This window comes from Melospiza melodia, chromosome 12 (assembly GCF_035770615.1).
Source record: "Melospiza melodia melodia isolate bMelMel2 chromosome 12, bMelMel2.pri, whole genome shotgun sequence".
In the NCBI taxonomy this organism is placed as follows: Eukaryota; Metazoa; Chordata; class Aves; order Passeriformes; family Passerellidae; genus Melospiza; species Melospiza melodia.
The window spans coordinates 18838401-18860406 of NC_086205.1; the positions used below are offsets into that span (position 1 = coordinate 18838401).

Genomic DNA, 22006 nt, shown 5'->3' on the forward strand with positions numbered 1-22006 from the left:
GGGGCGCGGAGGAGGCGGCGGCGGGCGGCAGCCCCGGGGCGCGGCGGGCGCGGGGCGCGGTGCGGGGCGTACAGGAGCACGGCCCCAAGGTCCGGCAGGAGCAGGGCCTGGCCCGGCGGGCGCAGCAGGAGCGCGGCGGGGGGCGGCGGGACACGGCGAGCCCCCCGGCCCGCGCCCGCTGGTGGGTGCGGCGGGGCCGGCAGGAGGAGGGAGAGGCCCGGGGCGGAGTGCAGGAGGAGGGCGAGCTCTACCCGGGGGAGCAGGAGCACCCCGGCGGCAACCCCGGCACCCGGACCCCGGCGCACCGCCTGAGCCGCAGGAGGTCCGCCCGGGTGTGAGGCCGCGGCCCGTGCCCGGTGCCCGCTGCCCCGGGGCTGATCCCAGCCGCGTCCCGGACGTCCCCGGCGTCGATCGTCGCACCCCGCCCCGGCAGGTGTGCGGGCTCGTCTCGCCTGGCATGCCGGCTGTCTGGAGTGCCGCCGTGCCCGTCCTCGCCCTCCGGTGACGCTGCAGACTCGGCGCAGGATGCAGTGGCGGTGAGCGCACAGGTAAGGAACGAGGCGCGACCCCGTGGCTGGGGGTGCTGCGAGGGGCTGGGGGTTCAGGGCTTGGCACTGTGCTGCTGCCCGGTTGACAGCTGAGTGTGCCGGTGTGTTGGCACCGTGCCCCGCAGCACTGCGAGCTGCGGTGCTCCCCTCGTGCCCGAGCACTGCGGGACTGCTCAGTCCCGGCCGGCAGCAGGCCCCAGCTCCTGCTCCAGCTGCCAGGGCAGAGCAGGCAGCAGGGTCTGCTGTGAGTGGGTGCCTGGTGCCCTTGAACTCTCCTAAACCACAGCGGAAGCTGGGGGAAGTTTTTTGTTTTTTTTTTTTTTTTTTTTTTTCCTGGAGAAAAGGCAGCTTTGCTCTTCCTCTTCCCTGGGCTCGTGGGAGCTGTGGCACTGAACAGAGGATCCTTGTCCTCCGGGGCCAGCCCTGCTCCTCGAGCTGTTGTACTGCGGCCGAAACCCCGGGCAGCAGTGAGGTGCTGAGAGCCTCTGACCTCTGGCCCAGCATGCAGCATTGTGGCTGTGTCCAGCCGTGTTGTGGCAATTTTTCTCTAAACAGTTCAGGAGTGCTTGGTACTTTGGTCTTTGTTGTTTTGCTTTTGTAAATAAAAGTTTTAAGTTAAACTTGGTAAGGTGGTGCTGACAGTCCAGACAAGGATCCCACCATGCCGGGCAAATCCTGCTCAGCTTCTCACAGCATGATTAGACCCCTTGCCCACTCTGAGCAGCAGCTGGGAAGGAGATTTGGAGTGGCCAGAGGAGCCTGGGCAGGGACAGTGTCTCTGGCAGCAGTACTGGGGCTGGGCTGTCTGGGCAGGACAGGCTGGGGCAGAGCCTGGCGCTGGCACTTCCCCACACCCTCAGCTCCCTGGGGCCGCTGGGTGCAGCGGCTACACCGGGGTGTCCCGGTGCTGCTGGGCTCCGGCACCGGCTCAACACCTTGCAAAGGGTGTCCCTCTGCCAGGTGCTCTGGGCTCTGGAGGTTGTGCATTCCCCCTCTTACTCAGCTGTTCATTGAGCTGGCTCAGGGAAAAGCTGTAAACAAAATTTCTGGGTTATGGGCTTTGCAAAAGTCTCCTAAAAACAGGACCTGCCTCATGAAGTGTCTTTGAGCAGGTCTGTGCTACCAGGCACCTCTTTAGGGAGAGGGCCCAGGACAGACCCTGGGTGCTGCACGCCCAGGCTCAGCTGCAGCCCTGCTCCCACTTCCAGCCCTGAGCCCACAGGTGCTGCAGGGAGTGGGGGGTTGAAGCAGCTTCCGCATCCCCCGCCGGGCGCGCCGAGGCCTGGGGGTGCAGGATGGGAGCTGTGCAACCTGTTACCAGCCCCTGGAGCTACCGGAGCCTCCTCGGCCAGGTATTTGTTAGAGCAGGGTGGGGTGTGGTGGGTATGGCTGGGGGGGCTAGCAATGCCTTCCTCCTCCTCAGGCAGCTGCCAGCCTGCTGTCCCACTGTGACTCAGCCTCCCCGGGGCAAGGGGGGCTCCTCATAAGCAGAGGAGCAGCCCCCACAGGACCATGAACTACTGTGAGTTTGTAGCCGAGCCCTGTCCTAACCAACTGCAGGCTAGACTTTACACCATGCCTCAGTTTCCCCCTGAGAAGTCCCATCCTGCCCATGGAGCCACCTGGGTTTTGACTTCAATTGTGTCCATGAGGGATGATAGCTGTCAGGGGCAAAGCATCCTGGGGGGCATTGCCCACTTGTATGGGTTTTGGGGACAGGAGGAGGCTCTGCTTCATACACAGACCGTGCCAGGATAGGAAGACTTAGGAGAAAGTCTTGTTCCATCCCTTTGCTGAGCAGCCCTGGGGGAGGGCCGCTGCTCCCACTGCAGCCTGGCTAATTCGGGTGCTGTCAGTTAGTGCTAATGACTGGCAAATACTGAATGCTCTGGCTAGGAAGCTGCGCTGCTCTGGTGCTGGGGAACTGCAGGGACTGAGCCTTCATTCCCCTCTTCGAGCTCTAGGGGTCCCAGCTCGCCTGCTCTCAGCCCGAAGGGAAGATGCTGCAGTGTGGATGTGGCTTTGTGCCAATCTGGCCTGAGACCTGACAAACTTGTTTTGTGCCAGCTGCAGCCTGGCCCAAGGACACATCCTGTGCTGGGGTGGAGATGGGGGTACTGCTGGCAGCACCCCCGGCGTGGAGGAGCAGGTTGCACCAGGGCTCAGGGTGCATCCTGGTGCCCCCCTTCCCTGGCAGGACTGGGGCAAAGCTCTCCTGGGGGGCAGGTCCACAAAGGCTCTTCCAGCTGCCTTGGCAGAGCGGGTCATGACTCTGGATGCAGAGACACTCCCCATACTTTAACCTCCAGGAAGTCTGGAGTGTCTGGGGTGGACAGATGGGGGTGCCAGGCAGGGATGCCCATTCTGAGTTCTCCCACTTTGCCCCAGGGGGACCCTGTGACCGGTGTCACCTGAGCCCTGACGTTTTGCTGCCTCTCACACTGCCCAGTTCTCTGTGACACCGGCTGGCACTGCTAAGGGATCCCCCTGTGCTGTCCTGTGGCCCAGGTGAGGTCAGTGTGGGGGGCTGGCAGGCACCAACCAGCCTTGCATCAGGGCAGGGTGACAGTGTCCCTACAGTGAGTGACACCAGGGCTCAGTGGTGCCAAGCCTGCTGCCTCTCCACCTCCCCAGCAATGAGGGTGCCAGGGACTCTTGCTTTGCGTGTTTGTCCCCCAAAACACCACTGTGACCCTGCCTTGGTGGGAGAGCTGGGGCTGAGGTGAGGATCAGTTATGGGGTCAGCAATTGCTGCCCATGCCAGCGAGCTGGGAGGTGCAAGGGAAGCTAAGCCCGCCCCAGCTCGACCTGCAGAGGATTTAGCTGAGGAAAGAGGCTTAGGGAGGGGATTGGGGCTGTGCCGGGCTGGGGGGGCCCCCCACGTGCCTGTGTCTTTCCTTCCCACACATCCACTGCTGCAGGCAGGGGCTCGGAGCAAGCAGGGGATGCTCTGTGCTGGGGGACAGGGTCAGGCCATGGGGCCAGGCTCTGGGAGCCCAGAGATGGCAGCGAGGAGGAACCTGGCACCTCGGCCTCCCCGGCCCCCCCTGCCACAGGGGTCACCAGCCCTCCGTGCTGGCCCCCCGAGACCTCCTGCTTGCTCCATCCAGCCAACCAAGCAGCATCAGGTGCCTGCACCGAGGGAGGTAAAGCACCCGCTGATACGGGGGTACGTGGGGTGGCACGGTGCAGTGAGGGGCTGGGGGCGGTCCCAGGGAGCTGGGTGGCAGCAGCATCCCTCAGGTGGGCAGGGTGCCGGCGGCAACCCTGCCTGCGGTGGGAGCGGGCTGTGTTTGTACGCGTGGATGTGTGTGTGTGTGTGTGTGTGTGTGTGTGTGTGTGTGCACACCTGCGCCGTGGCAACCGGGCTGGGGAGTGTGTCACCACAATTTGGGGCCGCCCTCGGGGCCCTGCCAGGGCTGAACAAGCCAGCCCGGGGTGACGGTGCGGCTGCCCTGCTGCCGCCGCAGTCAGTGAGATCACTTCCAGGCGACACAGCTGCCAGGAAGGCGGCAGGAAGGTGGCAGGCGGGCTGTGACAGTGAGCGGGGTGATGTGATGGAGGTGAGTGGGGGAGCCTGTCCCCCTCTGGAAGCTTGTTTCGGGGACCCACCACTTTCTGGGACCCTCAGTATGGGGTAGTGGGCGTAAGGGAGGCTGTGGTACTGGTCCCAGGGATGTGGGGCCAAGTGTGGTGTCCCATAGGGCTGAGGAACGCCAGTGTCCCCACAAAGGGGAGGGACACCTTGTGTTCAGTATTGCTGTCACACCCTGGAGGGTAGAAGACAGTGCTGCCTATCCAGTGGTTATCATTGTGGTGGGACCCCCCTGAGGGTGGGAATTACAGGGAGGTGAGTCAAGGCTGGCAGGGCACAATGCCATTTGTCCCCTTGTACGGTACCTAATCATTTTGGTGTCAGTTAAGCCTGGGCAAGCCAGGACGCCGACGAGTGGAGGGGGTGTGACCCAAATCCATGCCCAAGGCTGTGGGGACAGGGGCTGTCCCTGCTCATCCCGCACAGCATCGCTTTCCCCGGGCAGGCTGGTGAGGGTTTTGGGGTGGCACAGGGCGGCTGTCCCGGGAGGGAAGGTGGCATAGCACGTGCATCAGTCACCGTGCCGCGGCGTGCCAGCGCGGTGACGCCGGCGGGCCGTGCGCGGGGGCGGCTCGCTGCTCCCACGCCGCAGGCCCGGCCCGCCTCGGCTCCGCAGCTGAGCTCACCTCCGTGGTATGGCAGGAGGAGCCGCCAAGGGGCTGCTCCGCCCGGCCCCTCAGCCAGGGCAGATCCCCCCGGGGTTGCGGGTGTTTGTTTCTCCGGAGCGGAGAGAGGGGAAGCGGGGGGGCAGGACACGCTCTTGCCCCCTGCCTTGGCACGGTGACAGCCTGGTGTCACTGCTTTGGCTACACCGGGTTGTCAGGGCTCTGTGGGAGAACAGTGATGGGTCCTGGGGGTCAGATCCATGGGGCATCATTCCCTGTGGCATTGGCATGAGGGGCAAACTGGTCCCTGGGGCCTCTACTGTGCCCCAAAAGACAGGCAGGTTACAGGGGACTTTGAGGGGGCTGCAGGCCCACACCCCCCACCCCCCGATTTCAACCTGCTTGTGGCTGTGGTCCGGGGCTGTGTGAGGGACTGTGGCTGGGCAGCGCTGGGGTACAGGCCGGTCCCCAGGCGCAGGTGTGGGGGTTCGGGTACAGGCCGGTCCCCATGCGCAGGTGTGGGGGTTCCCCATCCAGGGAGGTGGCTTCCTGCTGGGGGCTGTGCCAGCTGCGGCAGCGTGTGGCAGAGGTCCAGGAGACCCCCAGCCCCCTCCGAGGGGGCGGAGGGAAGGGATTGATCCTGGCGTGGCCTTCGGCCCCCCATCCCAGCGGCACCCCCGGGGCCTGGCTGCCGTGCCAGCCCTGCCGTGCTTGCGCCGGCGCTGCCGGTCGCTGCGGAGCAGCCATCTTCCCGGTGCATCCCATCCCCCTCTGCCTGCGCAGGGAAGCGGGCGGGATGCTGGGGATACTGCCAGCGCCAGAGCCCCCCCGTCCCTCTGCAGGTGCTTCCCTACCCATCCTGCCTGCTGTAGAGCCCCGGCTGCTTGACGATGGTCCCCCCTCATCCTCCTCCTCCGCCTGCCTGCCTGGTGCACCGTGCCGGGGTGCGGGGAGAACGGGGCTGCGAGCGCGGCGCGGGCGGCGATGCCACCACCTCTGCACTCAGGAGCCGGAGCAGGGACAGAAGGTGGGCGGTTGGGCTGCTGCGCCGGGAGGAGCACAGTGGTGTCAGGATGGGATTGGGCTGAGGGCAAGCGCTCCAGGGGCTGCCTCCCTTTTCCCTTTTCGTCTGCATCCCTCCATCCATCCTCCACCCCCCCAACCCCCACCATTGCTGTCGCGGTCACCTTCACCCTCTCGCTGTTTTCCGGAACTGCAGCAACTTTCTGCCATGTGATCCCAAACCCGGCTCCAGCCCTCGCCGCCCCCAAGCAGACGCGGGCGTCTCCACAGAGCCCCCCGCTCGCCGCTGCGCCGCAGCCGCCGCCTCAGCCATGGGCGAGAGATGCGACTACCAGCGCTTGAGCAGCGCCGAGGAGGAGGAGGAAGTGCACGGGCCCCTGCCCCACAGCTTCTCGGACAGCACCGGGCAGCGGGCCCTGCGGCTGGGCAGCAGGCGCCCCACGCCGCCCTCCCGGCAGGACACCGCCCCGGGCATGCCGTGCCGGCGGGTCAGTGGGGGGAATCGGTAGAGGGGAGCAGCGGGGGCACCTGGCTGAGCTTGATGGCCCCAGGATGGGCATGGGTTGGCAGCTGACAGAGGGTCTCTGCATGGCATCTCCCCTCTGCAATGTGCTGTACCCCGCAGCATCCGGGGCAGCATGACATCCTCCCCCCTTGCTCGGCTGTGCTGGCATCCTGACCCACCAGAGGGGGGCTGCCTGCTGCTTCTTGCTGGGGAAACTGAGGCATGGGGGAATGGTGTTGAGGCAGTGAGGCTCAGCTAAGCCTGGCACAGCTCGTGGAGGGGGGAGCACGGTGCCCAGCACAGGATGCCATCCCCCAGCTGCAGCGCTGCAACCAGACGGTGGCCCTGCAGGCTGCCATCCCCGCAATGGAGCGTCCCTGGGGGATGTCAGGCGTTGCATGGATGTGGGGAATGTGTAGGTGCAGGGGCTTGAGGTGTAGGACAGGTGTTGTGGTGTCATTTGGGATAGGTGTGATGGGGGAGGACTGACCCCCCGCGTGCCGGCTCGCACGGGTGTGTGCGCTGCCAGGCGAGCACGGAGGCGACGAACGCGCCCCATCGGGGGTGGGCACCGTGGGGGCGCAGGGGGCCGGCGGCGCCAGGTGCGCGGCGGGCGGAGGCGGGAGCGGGCCGGTGCCGGCGGCGGTGCCGCGGTGTTTGCGCACGTGCGGCCGGGCAGGGCGGCGGCCGGGGCTGCGCGCAGGGGACGTGCGTGGGGGGCGGCTGCGGTTGTGCAGGTGGCGGGAGGCACGCGGGGGGATTGCTCCTGTGTGGTCCTGCACCGTGCATGAGCCTGGGCGCACGTAGGGTGGGTGCATCCCTGGCGCTGCAGGGATGGGTGTGCGTGGCAGGGGCGTGCAGGGCACCGAGGGCCGAGCAGCACCTGTGCGGCGGGGCGAGGGGATTTGTGACTTCCCCAGCTCAGGGTGGGAGTTTGCTGGCAGGATGCCTTGCCCCGCTCAGAGTGGAGGTTGCAGGATCACTCTCTGTACGTGCGGGTCTATTGCAGAGGGGGAAGTTGAGGCAGGGAACTTCCCCTGGCATGGTGGGCAAAGCTGGGTTCCCCTTTCCCTTTTGGGAACCTGTACTCCCGATGTGAGCACTGAACTGGGCAGCCTCACCTGGGATTTGGGGGTGCAGGAGGCAGTGCACTCGGTGCCAGTCCCGGTGGGTGCCATTTCTGCGTGATGAGGGGGATGCTCTGTCAAGGCAGGACACCCCCCATCCCCGGTGTGCCCCGAGCTGGGACGGGGGAAGCTGGCGCGTGGCAGAGGTTGGTGCCGAGGGCACTGTGCCCAGTTGTCCCCAGTCAATGGGCTTGTTGTGCCCGGTGCTTCTGCTGCTGGGTGCCAGCTGGGATCCCAGCAGCAGTGGAAGCCCCAGTGGAGACTCCTCCTGGGGATGCACTTAATTCCCTCTCAGCTGCCCCCGTGGAACAGCAATGGCCGCGGTTTGGGGGGCCAGGCAGGCGGGGGCTGTGGCAAGAGGTTGCTGTGGGTCCTTCCTCTCTCACGCTGCGGCTGCCGGCGTGGCCAGCTGTTCTCCCTCGGGAGCCCGGGGCGGACAGCGCTGCTGGGGTTGGATGCCAGCCCCACCAGGGATGGGGAGCGAGCCCCGGGGTGCTGGTGGCGCCCCACGGCAGAGCCCCGTGGGGGCTGGCAGCTGGGCAGCGGATATGTTTGCCGAGCCAGAAACTCCCCCCGCAGTGCCCATCGCCCTGGCATCATGCCTGTGGCCTCGGTTGGGGAGCAGAGAGCCGGATGTCTCTTCTGTCTCCCTCCCTCCCTGCTTCCTAGGGGGGAAACTGAGGCCTGGGAGCGTTTCCCAAGGCCGGGGCGAGTTTCCATGGCAATGGGAGCGGGGGTCCGGGCTCCCAGCTGCCGGCAACCGCCGAACAAGGGAGAAAGCGGGACATTGATGGGAGCCCGGCCCCTTGGGCGCGCGTCCCAGCCCGGCTGAAAATAACCCTCCTGGGCAGCGCTGCGGGCAGGCGGCCGGGACCGAACCCCGGTGCCAGCGAGGGGTCCCCAGGAAGCGGCTCCAGCCAGGGGAGTGACCCCCAGCCCTGTCGCCGCCACCCCCCGCCCCGGCCCCGTTGCGTTGGGGAAGGGGAGGGCCGGCCGGCCAGAGGATCGGGAGCCGGATGGAAGGAGGGGCAGAGCCACAGCCCGCGTCCGGCCGACGGACAGCCCGAACCCCCTGCCCGCTCCTGGGGGGGTCTGTGGGCGGTCGAGCCCAGGGGACATCTCTGTAGCGCACATGAAGGGGCCGCGGGTGCCCCGGCTGCAGTGAGCGGGCTCCGCCGTGGGACGCCGGCTCCGGGAAGGGACATCAGCGGTGCCAGGGGCTGGAGCCAGGCAGGATGCGACGCTTCCAGGCTTTGCACCGATCCTTCCCCTTCCTCACCCGCTTCCGCCTTTACCGAGTAAGTGCCGACCCTCGCCCCGTGCGGACCCTGCGCTGGACGCACCCGGCTCTGTCCCCGTCCCCCCGGGCAGGGGAGCCGCAGCTCCCTTGGCCCCGTGTGGCCCTGCACGCCCCCATGCGCCCCCGTGCCCAGCTGCTCGCCGCGCCCGCCGTATTTTTAGCCCGGTGCCGAGGGTTGTAATTGCGCTGACGCGGCCGAGGGAGCCGAGCACAGCGGGTGAAGACGCCAGGGGCCATGTCGTCTCCCAGGGTAGAGGAGAGGATGGAGGGGGCTGCCGCGCTGTGGAGCTGCGATGGCGAGTCCCAGCCTCCCTCCCGCCCTCAGCAGGAGGAGGCAGAGCCGTATCTCTTTGCAGAACGATGGTGGTTAACGTGGGGAAGAGCCAGGACAACAGGCAAGGATGGGGAGTTGGGAGGGGAGGATGGGGCTCCAGCCCTTCCTCTCTGTGTCCTGGCACAGCTGGGGGCTGATGCCAGCAGCACTGGGGTGTCCTGTACCTCAGCAGTGGAGCAACAGGACCCTCCAGAGGCCAGGTGTTCCTGTCTGCCCCCTCCCTGTGTCTGCCCAGTGAGGTGCCACCACCACCCATAGCAGAGGAGACCCACTGTGAGTCTGTACTACAGCTCAGCCAAGTGTGCCGGCATGCCAGGGGGCCAGGGTGGCTGTCCCTGCTGGGGACAGCTGTCACCTCCCTGCTCAGCCCTCCCAGCTGAGCAGAGAGAATTGGGAAGGCACATCTGTCCTGAGATTCTGCCTCCTCCTGTGTCCTTGGCACTCCTGACCAAGGGATAGCCTGTGCTGGAATGGAGGGGTGGGCTGGTATTTCTGTGGGCAGGACAGGGCAGACTGGGTCACCCTCCTATCTCTGGGGGTCCTGCTGATTGGGGTGCCTGTGCTGGCCTCACCCAGAGAGGTGGTGACAGGCTCAGGAGATGACTCCACTCATATCCCTCACAGCAGCACCCCAGCCTTGGTCCTGAGCTCCTCTGGGTGACTCCCCAGTGGGGTTAGGGCACAGGGGAGTGGAGCGGGGTGCCCCTAACCCGCTGTTGTGTCCCAACAGAGGCTGAGCTGTAGCATGCAGGCGGAGGAGGGCACGGACTGGCTGCTGGAGCTGCTCACCGAGCTGCAGCTGCAGCAGTACTTCCTGCGCATCCGGGACGAGCTCAACGTCACACGCCTCTCCCACTTTGAGTACGTCAAAAATGAGGATCTGGAGAAGATTGGCATGGGACGCCCCGGTGTGTACATCGCCCCCAAACCTCTCCCCTTACCCCTGGCTGCATGTGCAGCATCTTTTGAGAAGCCCACAGGAGCATATGGGGCTGGAGGGGACCCCTACCCCAACTGGCCTGTGACAGTCACTGTGTCCCTGTGTCCTGCAGGCCAGCGGCGGCTGTGGGAGGCAGTGAAGCGGAGGAAAGCCATGTGCAAGCGGAAATCCTGGATGAGCAAGGTAGGGATAGGAGAGGGACAGGTGTGGCAGAGAAACTGAGGCAGACAGGAAGATCTGGATCCCTCCCTGTATCCATTCAGGGTGCCTGGCTCCCCCACATCCCTGGAGGCTGACAGGGAAATGGGCAGAAGCTGCTGCCATCCATTCCCTGCCTGTGTGTGACCCTGCCAGTGTGCCTCCCAATCCCCCTCAGGCTCCTGGGTCACTTCCCATCAAAGGATAGCCCTGCTACCGCAGCACTTGGAAAATTCATTCCCCTTGTGTTATTTGCCTCTTTGTCAGGAAACTTGTTTGCAGCAAGTGAGCCAGAGAGCCTTGCTCCAGAGAGCTCTATGGGCAGCAGTGGTGCCCAGGACAGTGAGGGGGCAAAGCCTTGTACCTGCAGGCTGGGGCACACTGTGACAGGGGACCTTGGGATGCTCACATATGCCCTGATACCATCCCACCCGAAGCTGGTACTGCTGGCACCCTATGGCACCTGGCACCCAGAAGCAGAGTTTGGCAGAGCCCAGTTTGCCAGCTGGGCACTGGGCCATGGCCTCTCCCCTGCGTGATTTGTCTGTGCTGGGACATGATGAGGATAGGCTTTTAATAGAAGGCTACTTCTATTAAAGAACAAATAGCAGAAATGCCACCTCCCACCCCAGACACATGCTGGGCCCAGCCCCCGTGCACTTTGCCTCAAGACTGGGATGGACCCTGTTCATGGGGCACATCATCCATCCCAGCTGAAGGAGCTGGAAGGAGGGCCCACCCTTTCTGAGTGGGGGTAGCCAGCACGCATTGCAAAGCCCACATCGCTGCAGGGATGTGTCACCAGGCTCAGCCCAAGCTGGAGGTTTCCCTTGGCTTTGTGCCCAGGCACATTGTGTGGCCTCAGCCTGGCCAAGGAGTGCCCAGGGCTCTCTGGCTACTGGCCTGTTTTGCTGTGGCAGCTGGGGAACTGCTGCAAGAGAAACAAGCTCTTCCCTCCACGGGAATCAAAGCTCAGTGGCAGCAGGAGGAACAGAGCCCTCTCCCACAACCAGCCTTCTCTGGGTTATGGGTCCAGATATGGGTCATCACTAGGTTCCAGTGTGTACAGCTGAGGCAAGGAGTTGCGCCAGAACTTCTCACTTACAGACCCAAGGGCTTGGGGTGTTTCCATGCCCACGTTTCACCCTCCTCCATGTTCTACAGGTGTTCAGTGGGAAGCGCCCAGAGTCGGAGCTGCCGCCCCAGCCCCAGAGCACCTTCCGCAAGCCTCCCACACCACCACCCCCCGAAGCTGGGGGCCAGCACTCCCTCACCTGCCTCGTGCGGGAGCGGGACCTCTCAATCTTTGAGAAGCTGGGTGATGGCTCCTTTGGGGTCGTACGTCGTGGCGAGTGGTGCACACCCGCTGGCAAGACGGTGAGGGGCTGCTCTGGGGGGTGGGGAGCCAGGCAGTGGGACCACGCACAGGGGAAGACACTTCAGAACTCATCCCTGCTTTGGCCATAGCTGAATGTGGCAGTGAAGTGCCTCAAGACAGATGTGCTGAGCCAGCCAGAGGCACTGGACGACTTCATCCGGGAGGTGAATGCCATGCACTCCCTGGACCACAGGAACCTCATCCGCCTCTATGGCGTGGTGCTCTCCCACCCCATGAAGATGGTGAGTGGGGGGAATGGGGCCCACCCCAGTGACACCCCTATGGGGACGAGGTCCCACATGATGGCATGAGCCAAGCCAGGCTGGGTCTGTACCCCAAGCTCTCTGCTGGCATTCCCAGTGGGGCATAAGAAGGCTGGAAACTAGCCCAGCCAGGGTGGCCTTGGACTTACTTGCTGTCCTCATCCCATGGCCCAGGTGACAGAGCTGGCCCCACTGGGCTCCCTGCTGGACCGCCTGCGGAAGAACCAGGGCCATTTCCTCATCTCCACCCTGTGCCAGTATGCCATCCAGGTGGCCAAGGGCATGGCCTACCTGGAGTCCAAGCGCTTCATCCACCGCGACCTCGCTGCCCGCAATATCCTGCTGGCCTCCAATGAGCTCGTCAAGATCGGGGACTTCGGTCTGATGCGGGCACTGCCCAAAAATGACGATCACTATGTGATGCAGGAGCACCGCAAGGTTCCCTTTGCCTGGTGAGCCTTGGGGAGGGGGAGACCTGGAGGGGCAGCACACATGGCCTTCTGATGCTCATGTCCTTCCCCCTGTAGGTGTGCTCCTGAGAGCCTGAAGACACGCACCTTCTCCCACGCCAGTGACACCTGGATGTTCGGAGTGACCCTCTGGGAAATGTTCACCTATGGCCAGGAGCCTTGGATTGGCCTCAATGGCAGCCAGGTAGGTGTACAGCAGGGACCTGCCCCCTCACCTCACCTTGCTTGTGCTGAGGGTGATCTGGGACATCCTGACAGCACACCCTGTCCCACAGATCCTGCACAAGATAGACAAGGAGGGTGAGCGGCTGCCACGGCCTGAGGACTGTCCCCAGGACATCTACAACGTCATGTTGCAGTGCTGGGCACACAAACCCGAGGACCGACCCACCTTCGTGGCCTTGCGAGACTTCTTGGTGGAGGTGGGTGAGCAGGGAGGGGGACAGAGCCCGAACACCTTATGCTGCCAGCTCTGTTCAAGCATGGATAGAGCTAAGAGTATTGCCAAGGTGGGAGGTGACATGGGGAGCTCAGGCCAGGCAGCCCTGCAGGCTGGGAGGTGGAGGGTGGTGACATGGTCACAGCAGGAAGCTCCTGGTTTCTGCCTTGCCATCACACACCCCAGGGATGTGACAGCTGAGGAGGGGCTAGTGGTGATGCTGTCTCTGGTCTATTTTTGGGGCCTCCCTGCCCTCCTTGGGGCTGGGCCTGGCCTCAGAAGAGGCTGGACATGAGGGGCTGCATCCCCTATTGTCACCCGCTTCTTCCCCAGGCTCAGCCCACCGACATGAGAGCGCTGCAGGACTTTGAGGAGCCGGACAAGCTGCACATTCAGATGAACGACATCATCACGGTCATTGAGGGCAGGTACTGCATGGGAGGGTGGCAGCTGTTGGAGAGCGGGATGCACTGCCTGCCAGCCTGCATCGGGATAGGGAATGGGGACACTGTGAGCACTGGCAGAGCTGTGGGAAGCCGGGAGGGGAAGGGATGGGCTCTGTCCCCAGCACCCCTGGCCGTGTACCCCACGGGTGGGCAGAGCTGGTATGTTTGTGGTTCCCCAGGCAGCACAGCATGGTGGGGCCACCCCGGTGTGGGGGGCACAGCCCTGCCCACACTGCCCACAGTCCTGCCCACACCACCCCTGCTGACTCAGCCCACAGTGCCCGTGGGTTTGCCCAGGGAAACTGCACAGCCCAGGGCCCCTCCCTGCTGATAGTGATGGGGACCGTGCCGCCAGCACCCGGACACTGCTACTGTCATCGGGCTGGGTAGATGCTGGCAGAACCCGCTGTGGGCTCCTTGGTCCCTGCTGACCATGCCAGGGCACAGCTACCTCTCCACCGCCCCAGGGACCTCGGACTGGAGTAGGGGACTCTTTTGTCCCTGCATCCCCATGCCAGGATGTGCCTGTCACCTTCCAGCTGGGCGAGAGTGGGGACCTCACAGAGGAGTTCTGTGCGCCCGCACTAGAGGCGGCCTCCCAACCCCGAGGGGAGGAGGAGGAGGGCTCTGTCCCCGTCCCTCCCTGTCCCCCGCCCCGGGCCGGCTCCCCGCGCTTTAGTCACAACCCGGGGTGAATCAGGCTTGGTTTGTGTGTCTGCAGGGACCGGCTGCTCCCGGTCCGCCGCCGCGGGGATGACTCCTGCCCAGGGTCTGGCGGCTTAATTGAAGGGAGGGAAGGGGAGGGGAAGCAGCGTCGGCGGAGGGAGGGAAGGAGCGGCGGAGGGCGGTGCGGCCGTGCCAGAGCGCCTACATCGTCCCTGCCGCCGCATCGCGGCCGGGCTGCGGCTCCGCGCCCCCCGCCCCGCCGCCGGCCCCAGGTGAGCCGCGCAGGGAAGGGTAGAGCGGGAAGAGGGGCCGGAGGTTCCCCGTCGGGCGGGAATTGCCGGGAGTGGAGTACAGCCGGGGCGCAGCTTCCCTTGCCTCAGTTTCCCCGAGGGACGCCGGTCCTTGGTGACCCCCGTGGGTAGGTTTTGGGGGTGCGGACTCAGGGCACACGCGGTGGGTTCAGCAGCCGAGGGCTCGCAGAAGCCGCGCCGACTGCCGGTACTCCCGGAGGGGAGCCCCCTCTCCGTGCCTCAGTTTCCCCGGCAGCAGGCACCCCCACCGCGCTGCTTGTGGGGATGCTCGGGCAGAGGTGGCGGGGGGAAGGGGGGCGGCCTCCTGCCGGGGGCTGCATCCGGCCCTGCCGAAGCCGCCCGGGGCACCGTAAACACCCCCCACCCCTTTTCAAGCCCCTGCCTGTCGTTCGGCGGGCGCCGGCTGTGCGTACGTGTGTGTGGGCAGGGGCAGGGACCTCCCTGAAAGCCCCCCGGGGACCCAGCCGCTCGTGGGAGGGGGCTGTCGCGGGGAGAGGAGCCAGGGCAGCACCGGAGCGGGTTTGTGCCGGGGGTCCGAGCTCGGGGTCGGTGGGACCGAGGCTGGGAGCGGGGAGAGCGGAGGGATGGCCCGGCTGTAGCATCCTTTGGTCGGGATGTGGCAGCGAGGGGCGCAGGGAGGGCGGGTGGAGGGGAGCTCCCAGGGAGGGGAGCTGTTCCCCCGGCTCCCCCAGCCTGCCGCGGCGAGGGAGGATGCCCGGTACCGGCTGGGCTCTGCCGGAGCTCTGCTGAGGGGTCCCCACGCTGAGTAAGGCGGCTGGCTGGCGGCAGCGGGAAGGTAAACAGGAAAAGGGCTGAGCTGGTGGCCGAGGGTGACTCACAGGTGACTCCAGGAAACTGTGGGGCCTGTGCCAGCCTCACCAGGCTGGCACCCACACTGCCACTGCCCCCTGCCCACGGCACACACCCTGCCCATGGGGAGTGGAGGACTGTGACAGGCAGGGGCGTAGCTTAGGGTCGGAGCACCCCCACATTTTATTTGGCATGGTGCTGGGTGGGGTACACCACTTGGGATGCCTTCCCCTGCCCCATCCCTGTTCCCCCCACCAGTCCCTCTGGGTTAGATGACCACCTCATTCTCCCCAGAAGTGGCTGTGTCCTGGACAACTTCTTGGGGACACACTGGGGATCAGTACCCCAGGGTGGCCTGGGCCACTCAGGTGGCTTCAGGAAGACTGACAGCCTAAGCCTGCCTTTTGCCCATCTCCCCCTGCCTGCACGAGCCTGCACAAGGCTCATTGGTAAAGTAGGAATGGAGAGCTGTGCGTTCCCCTCTCCCTATGGGGGGGAGGAAGACCCCATAGTTCCTTATATGGGACCACACAGTCACCCAAATGGGCCCCCCATCAGATGCCAAGCGTGTTCCATGTGCTATCCTTTAGTATGTGGGGTGCAGAGGGATTGGTGACAAAGAGCTTGGTGCAGGCATCGCCCCAAGGCTCCTGTGTACCTTGAGGCAGCAAGGAGGAGGAAGGGGCATATCTTCTGGGACACAAGCATGGAGCTTTGCTCCCCACTACTTGCATTCTGCACTACTGCACCACCAGGTGCAGGGTCCACGTGGGGTGGGAGCCAAAGCGTAGTGCCGTGTAGGGTTGGGATCCTGGGCACCCAGAGTCCCTTCCCCCTTGTGTCTCCTCATGCCTTCATGCACTTGGAGAAGTCATCTTCCCTCCTCCCCATCACTGGGGCAGGTGCGTGTCACCCTCCCATCCCCTCATCAGTAACGAGGTCCTTTTTATTCCTTAGGGCCGAGAATTACTGGTGGCGGGGTCAGAATAAACGGACCCTAAAAGTGGGCCAATTTCCCCGAAACACGGTGACCTCGGTGGCAGGGCTGTCAGCCCACGACATCAGCCAGCCACTTAAAAACAGCTTCATCCACACAGGCCATGGAGACACCAACCCGCAGCACTGCTGGGGGTTTCCTGATAAAATTGATGAGTAAGAAACTTTTTGTCTTCTCTGCATCCTCTGCCTGCTCCCTCCCTTCCCCGCTGCCCACTGGGCTTGGGAGCAAGACGCGGCTTGGCTACTGCCCCCCTTTTGCCCGTGAAGCATCTCTTTCTGCCCCTGCTGTGTTGGGAATGGTGCCTCTGGGTAGGGTCCCTGCAGCTGGACTAACTTCCTTGCCTCTTCCTACTAATGGGTTTAGGGGACATGGGGGGCTGCTGTGCTTGTGGCTGTCCTAGGGGGGAAGACTTTTGTGGCTGTCCTGGGGCAGGGAGACATCAGTAAGCACCACCCCAGAGGTGGCCACATTATCCCAAAACGCTTTTGGGGTGTCCCAGGGCTGCTAAATGTGCGTGGCTTGCAGCCTGTCCCCACGCTTCTAACAGCATGATTCTTTTTGAAAAGCAAAACATGAAAAAAATCCACTGAAATGATTTTTTTCTCCACCCTGCTCTATCAGAAAACACCTGGCTGGAGTGTGATGTGGGGAAGGGGGGCTGGGTGCTTGTGCTCCAGTGTTCCACGTGCTCTCTGCCAGGTGGGACTGGTTGTGCGACAGTGACCAGGAGCACCTTGGCAAGGAGCATGTGGGGGTCTCTCCCAGCACTGGGCTGGAGGGATGTGGGAGTTCACTGTGGTGGGGGACAGGATAGGATTTCAAAAACTGGAGAGCTCCTGGTGTGTAGGGCCGGCTCCTACGCTAGGCTCAGTCCATCCCCTGGGATATCCCGACTGCTGTTTGTTATCCCAGGCCTGGGACAGCTCTGCCGGTTCCCTCAGTCCCAGCCTGACCCTCGGCAGCTCCCCGTGTCACGGGCTGTCCCGGCGGCCCCGGGAGGGCTGAGCCGCGGCGCCGTGCGCGCGGATCGGGCTCGTGCCCCGGCAGGCCTCCCCGCGCCCCACTGCGTGGGCACGGGCGCTGGGTACGTGCTGCCCGGGCTGCGAGAGAGAACGCACCGAGCTGGGCACACGCCCAAGCCTTGGGGCTGCGCCGGCTCCCGCCGGCTCCCTGGCTTGCGACGGCTCGCCCGGGCCTCCCAGCACCCACCGGCACGCGGGACCGGGGCACCCTGCCTGGGGCACAGCATCGCCCCGGGGCTGCAGGGGTGTCCTGGGCACCGCACACTGCACAGGTACCCTGCACGCAGTGCCCTGCTTGCAGCCCCCTGGGCCCAGCGCAGGCAGCCACGGATGCACGTGGAGCCGGAGATAGGTGGGATGGCACTGGGGTGGCACTGGGATGGTACCAGGCTCTGTGCTGTAGCGCTGGAAGCCTCTGGGGTGTGTTGCCCGGCACTCACAGGTACTCGCCAGGTGTGGTTGTGTAGTGGAGGAGCTGTGGGGTGTCCCAAGGCACAAGCCTGGTGAGCGAGGGGTCCCACATGGCCCCTGCTGACTCCCAGGCAATCTCCTCTCTCCCCACAGGCTGTACCTGGGAAATCCCTTGGACCCTCCTGATATTTTAGGTGTGGACCAAACTGCTGCCAGGCCTACACAGCTTCCAGGGAGGGCTAAAAGTGAGTAGCTTTTCTCCTTCCTCCTGCCCATCAGCTGCGCGAAGCCTCCATCCCTGTACCCTGCTGCCAGGGTGATGGGCTGGACCCTCTCCTTTCTGTCTCTGTGCTGGCACTTGCTTTTTGCAGAGCAGGGGGAGCTGGGGTGATGGGGCATGTTGTCACCTGGCCATACACCACTGTCAGCAGCATGGGCAGCTGGTGGCTCTGCCTGGCTGGACTCTGCCCTGCTGCCCTTTGTCCGAGTCCCTTGTTCCCTCCTGGCCTCCCACAGCTGGGCTCCCCAGCACGGGGGATCTCAGCGGAGCTGCCACGAGGAAGGAACTCAGATGCTGTGCGTATGCCCCAATCCTAAACCTACAGCTTTTCCTTGGGGGGGCTTCCCACCAGCATCCTCCCCGTGCCCCACCAGTGAAGGGCAACACAACAAAGCATGCACCCCATTAACAAGCACCCTGGCTGCCGCTTCTGTGTTCACCCTATGCTTCCCCTTCTCTTGGGTTCTGTCTTCTGCAGGGCAACCTCCTCCGCGCCCACCTCAGCCTACCGTCCTGCTCACCAGTAAGTTGGGCTTCTTTGAGTGCTGCTTTCCCTTCTTAATGTCCCCTTTCTTTTCTCTCTTACCTGGGTGGTCTGGGGCAGGTGCCCTAATATGGCTTGGGAGCAAAGAGGGCTGAAATTAAGGGGTGGTTTGGGGGCTTGGAGATGTAGATGCCCCTTCTTGCACCCTAGGGATGGGTGCTGGGACCCTCACCATCTCTCTTTGCCCCCTTCTAGAGCCTTGCTACGACCCAGTTAGTGAGGAGGAGGAGGGTGTGCCAGGGGGTCTCCGGAAGCTCTGCCTGAAGAAGCCAGGCACAGGGAAGGGTCTGCGACCAGTCAAGCCATCAGCACGAGTCCCGGGCACCAAGGTGGGCGAGCGGCAACCCAGACGGCTGGCAAGCGAGGGGACAGCAAGCAGCGAGGTGACTCTCATTGACTTTGGGGAGGAAGTTCCCCAGGGTAGCCCCTCTCCAGTGGGAGAGCTGACAGCCCTATCATTAGCCGAGCTGGCCATGGAGGCCTTCTCTTTGCTGGACAAGACCCCACCACAGAGCCCCACGCGGGCTCTGCCTCGGCCTCTGCACCCCACGCCGGTGGTGGACTGGGATGCCCGGCCCTTGCCCCCACCGCCTGCCTATGATGATGTGGCACAGGATGAGGACGATATTGAGGTCTGCTCCATCACCAGCCCCCCGAGCCGGCGGGGAAAGACCAACTATGGCTTTGTGGATGAGGGTGAGCGGGGACCGGCACTGGAGGACAACCTCTTCCTGCCCCCCAAGGAGACCAAGCAGCCCAGCATGACACAGACCACCGAGCTCTTCGAGGAGCTGCAGCAGGAGTGCATGAAGAGGCTCAACGTCCCTCTGGGACCGGCTGCACCAGCTGACGACAAGCCCCAGATCCCTCCCCGCGTCCCAATCCCGCCCCGGCCCCTTCGCCGCAATGAGCCTGGGCGCTGGTCAGGGGACCTCTCCCCAGCTTCTGGTGGCGAGGAGGACCGGCCGCCCCAGATCCCCCCGCGGGACCCGCTGTCCCGGCCCACCTCCCGGACACCCAGCCCCATGGCTCTGCAGGTGGGCTCCCCCCAGCAGCGTGCTGCCCTCTGCTCCTGCCTCTCCACCTCACCAGGGAAGCCCATGCCCACCACACAGAGCTTCGCCCTCGACCCTAAGTATGCCACCCCCAAGGTCATCCAGGCGCAGGGCAAGGACTGCTCCAAGGGGCCCTGCATCCTGCCCATTGTGAAGGATGGGCAGAAGGTCAGCAGCACCCACTACTACCTGCTGCCCGAGCGCCCAGCCTACCTGGACAAGTATGAGAAGTTTTTCAAGGAGGCTAAAAGCCCTGAGGAGGTGGCAGCGTCCCGCCAGGTCACCACAGCCACCGTCCGTCCCATGGTGCAGCAGCCACTGTCAGACTGCAAGGGCAACTTTTCCTCCAACAACAGCAACCCTGGGCCCAAGTGCCTGGTGAAAGCCTCCTGCAGCCTCCAGAAGATCGTGTACGATGGGCCGGATGTTTGCCGTCCTGCTGACAAGATCCGGCTGGTAAGTGTCATCTCCCAGCATCCATGAGAAGTGGGCTTACACGGGCAAGAGCTTTGCCCACCCTGTGCCTCGGTTTCCACAAGTCCAGCCCCAGGGGATTGGCTACAAGAAAGCCCCAGATATTCAGGAGGACGTAAATGTCACTGCAATGCCAAAATGGGAATTGAAGGCCCTGGGGAGGAGGAAGGTGGCTGCTGCTATGGTCTCCTTAGGGATGGGGATATTGTGGCCCACCCAGACCCAGGGAAGTTTAAGATCCCAGAGATGAGCCTGATCCCAGCTCCAGGCTGATAGTACTCCCTGAAGACAGAACCAGGGACGGGGGCAGCCCCAGTGGTCTCCTGTTTCAGTCACAGGCTTCTTGCTGCCCAGGGGTGGCAGCAGACAGTGACCACGAGCTCCCCCCCAGGTGCAGGACATGGTGCATGGTGTGACCACCGAGGAATGCCAGGCAGCCCTTCAGAGCCATGGCTGGAACGTCCAACGGGCTATCCAGTACCTGAAGGTACAGCACACCCCTGTTCCCTTGTCCCAGCTCCATCAAGAGTGGTGGCACCCCTGTCACCCCTCTGGCCATGCCCTGTCCCCTTGCAGGTGGAGCAGCTCTTCTGCCTGGGGCTGAAGTCCCGTGGTGAGTGCCAGCAGGTGCTGGAGAAGTTCAACTGGAACCTGGCACAGGCCAGCTCCCACCTCCTCGGTCCCTACAGCGCCACCCGCCAGAAGTAGGGACATCCATGTTTTTGGGGGGGCAGTTCTCTGTGCCACACTGCTCTGGGCAGACTGGCACTATCGCCCCCCCTGAGTTCATGTCCTGTCTTCTCCTTACAGGTGGTGACAGCGGGGACAGGGCGAGCTGTGTTGGATCCAGAGCAGGCATCTCGCCATGGGGCCAGTCCCACCGCCTCCACCCATACAACCTGCTGCAGGACTCTGGACTGAGCCCCCACTTGAGGGTGGAGACACCCCAAAAGGGACCCTGCCTAGTGCCACAAACTTTCCAGGATGTTTGTGCCCTGGCCTTGGCAATGGGCTCCATCCCCTGGCCCCTTGTTGAATTGTTTTTGTAAAGAGAAATGTAATTTTAATATATATATAATGTATATATATAAAAATATTCTATGGAGAGGCTGAGGGTACCTATGGCCGTCTCCCAGGTTTATCCCTACCAATACACAGGGACAGGCCACACATCCATGGGTGCTGGTTCTTCCCTGCAGGCAGCTGGGACTGTGACCCTTGGGATCCCCAAAGGTGGGATGTGGAATCCCCACAAGGCTGTGACTGTGGGATGAAGCTTGGGAAGGGATGCACAGACTCTTGGGGATCCGCAGGAAGCTGAGTGACTATGTGCACCTATAAACCTCCTGCTGAGTCCTCCCAGGCTGCTTTAGGGTGCAAAATTCTCCCCATCCACAGCTGCTGGAGTTAGTCACAGTATATCCCAGCCCCAGGCCCAACGCTGGAGGGCTGGGCATGGTTGTGCCTGCTCTGAGTGGGCAGTGTTTGCCTGCAGGGGAGCCCCTGCAGCCGGGCCCCCTTGCCCGAGGCTCCCACCTGACTCATGCCCGGGCAGGGAGCAGCGTCGCCCCCACCCACGTGTGGCTGTTGTGCAACCGCGTGCCTCTGCTGCAGACTGAGCCGGGAGCAGGTGAGGGAGTGGAGCAGTGGCTCCTGCGGGGTCCCAGAGCCGGTGTCGGTGCTCACTTCCCCCTCCAGGTGGGTATCAGAGCCCCTTAGCTGGGTTTCCTGCAGTGCTGCCTTGTAGCAGCATCAGGAAGAGATCTTGGTGCCCAAACCTGCCAGGTCCATTTAGTGGTGGTCCCTGCTCCCCAGGATACTCTGCTCCAGAGCTGGTGGCTCCAGAGGAGAGACCCTGTTCTACACGGTGAGGAAGGGCTGCCTTGGCGTGACCATGGATCCACCCCTGTGGCAGATGGGACCTGGCCACATCCTGTGCACCCACAGCTCCCTCTGCTCAGGTCCCCTGGCCCTCCCTCAGCTTGGGGACAGGGAGCTGGTGCTGCTGTGAGCACAGTCACGCCTTGCTGCTTGGGACTCTGTGCTTCTGTGTTCCTGTGTGAGGTGCAGCCGCCATGGCAGGGTGTCAGTGAAGCGAGGAAGGCAAAACACCATCACTGCCTTCCTTCCCTCTCCTTAAGTGATCCTGGAGATGCGTGAGACCTTGTGAAGAAGCAAACACATTTGCTGCAGTGGATCTGTTCATGCAGCAAGGTCCATCCAGCCTCTGTTGCTGGTGGAAGGTGACCTGCAACCCAGGGC

At 63.9% G+C, this 22006-nt stretch overlaps 1 protein-coding gene across 6 annotated transcripts; it reads left to right on the forward strand.

The window, feature by feature from the left end:
* The first annotated feature begins 402 nt into the window (after positions 1-402).
* TNK2 (tyrosine kinase non receptor 2) lies at positions 403-20849 on the forward strand. 6 transcript variants are annotated; one of them, XM_063167058.1, is made up of 17 exons: positions 5565-5775; positions 5968-6259; positions 9768-9945; positions 10090-10160; positions 11340-11552; positions 11643-11795; positions 11991-12268; positions 12344-12470; positions 12562-12708; positions 13059-13153; positions 15916-16110; positions 17545-17636; positions 18150-18194; positions 18411-19726; positions 20136-20231; positions 20321-20448; positions 20555-20849. In XM_063167058.1, the coding sequence occupies exons 1-17, from the start codon at positions 5639-5641 to the stop codon at positions 20559-20561; spliced, it is 3570 nt and encodes a 1189-aa protein (XP_063023128.1). In that variant the 5' UTR covers positions 5565-5638; the 3' UTR covers positions 20562-20849. The 6 variants fall into 6 exon arrangements, with proteins under 6 accessions (XP_063023130.1, XP_063023126.1, XP_063023128.1 ...); XM_063167060.1 differs by lacking the exons at positions 5565-5775; positions 5968-6259 and adding an exon at positions 403-548; XM_063167056.1 differs by lacking the exon at positions 5968-6259 and having other exon boundaries at positions 5551-5775.
* Positions 20850-22006: the final 1157 nt, after the last annotated feature.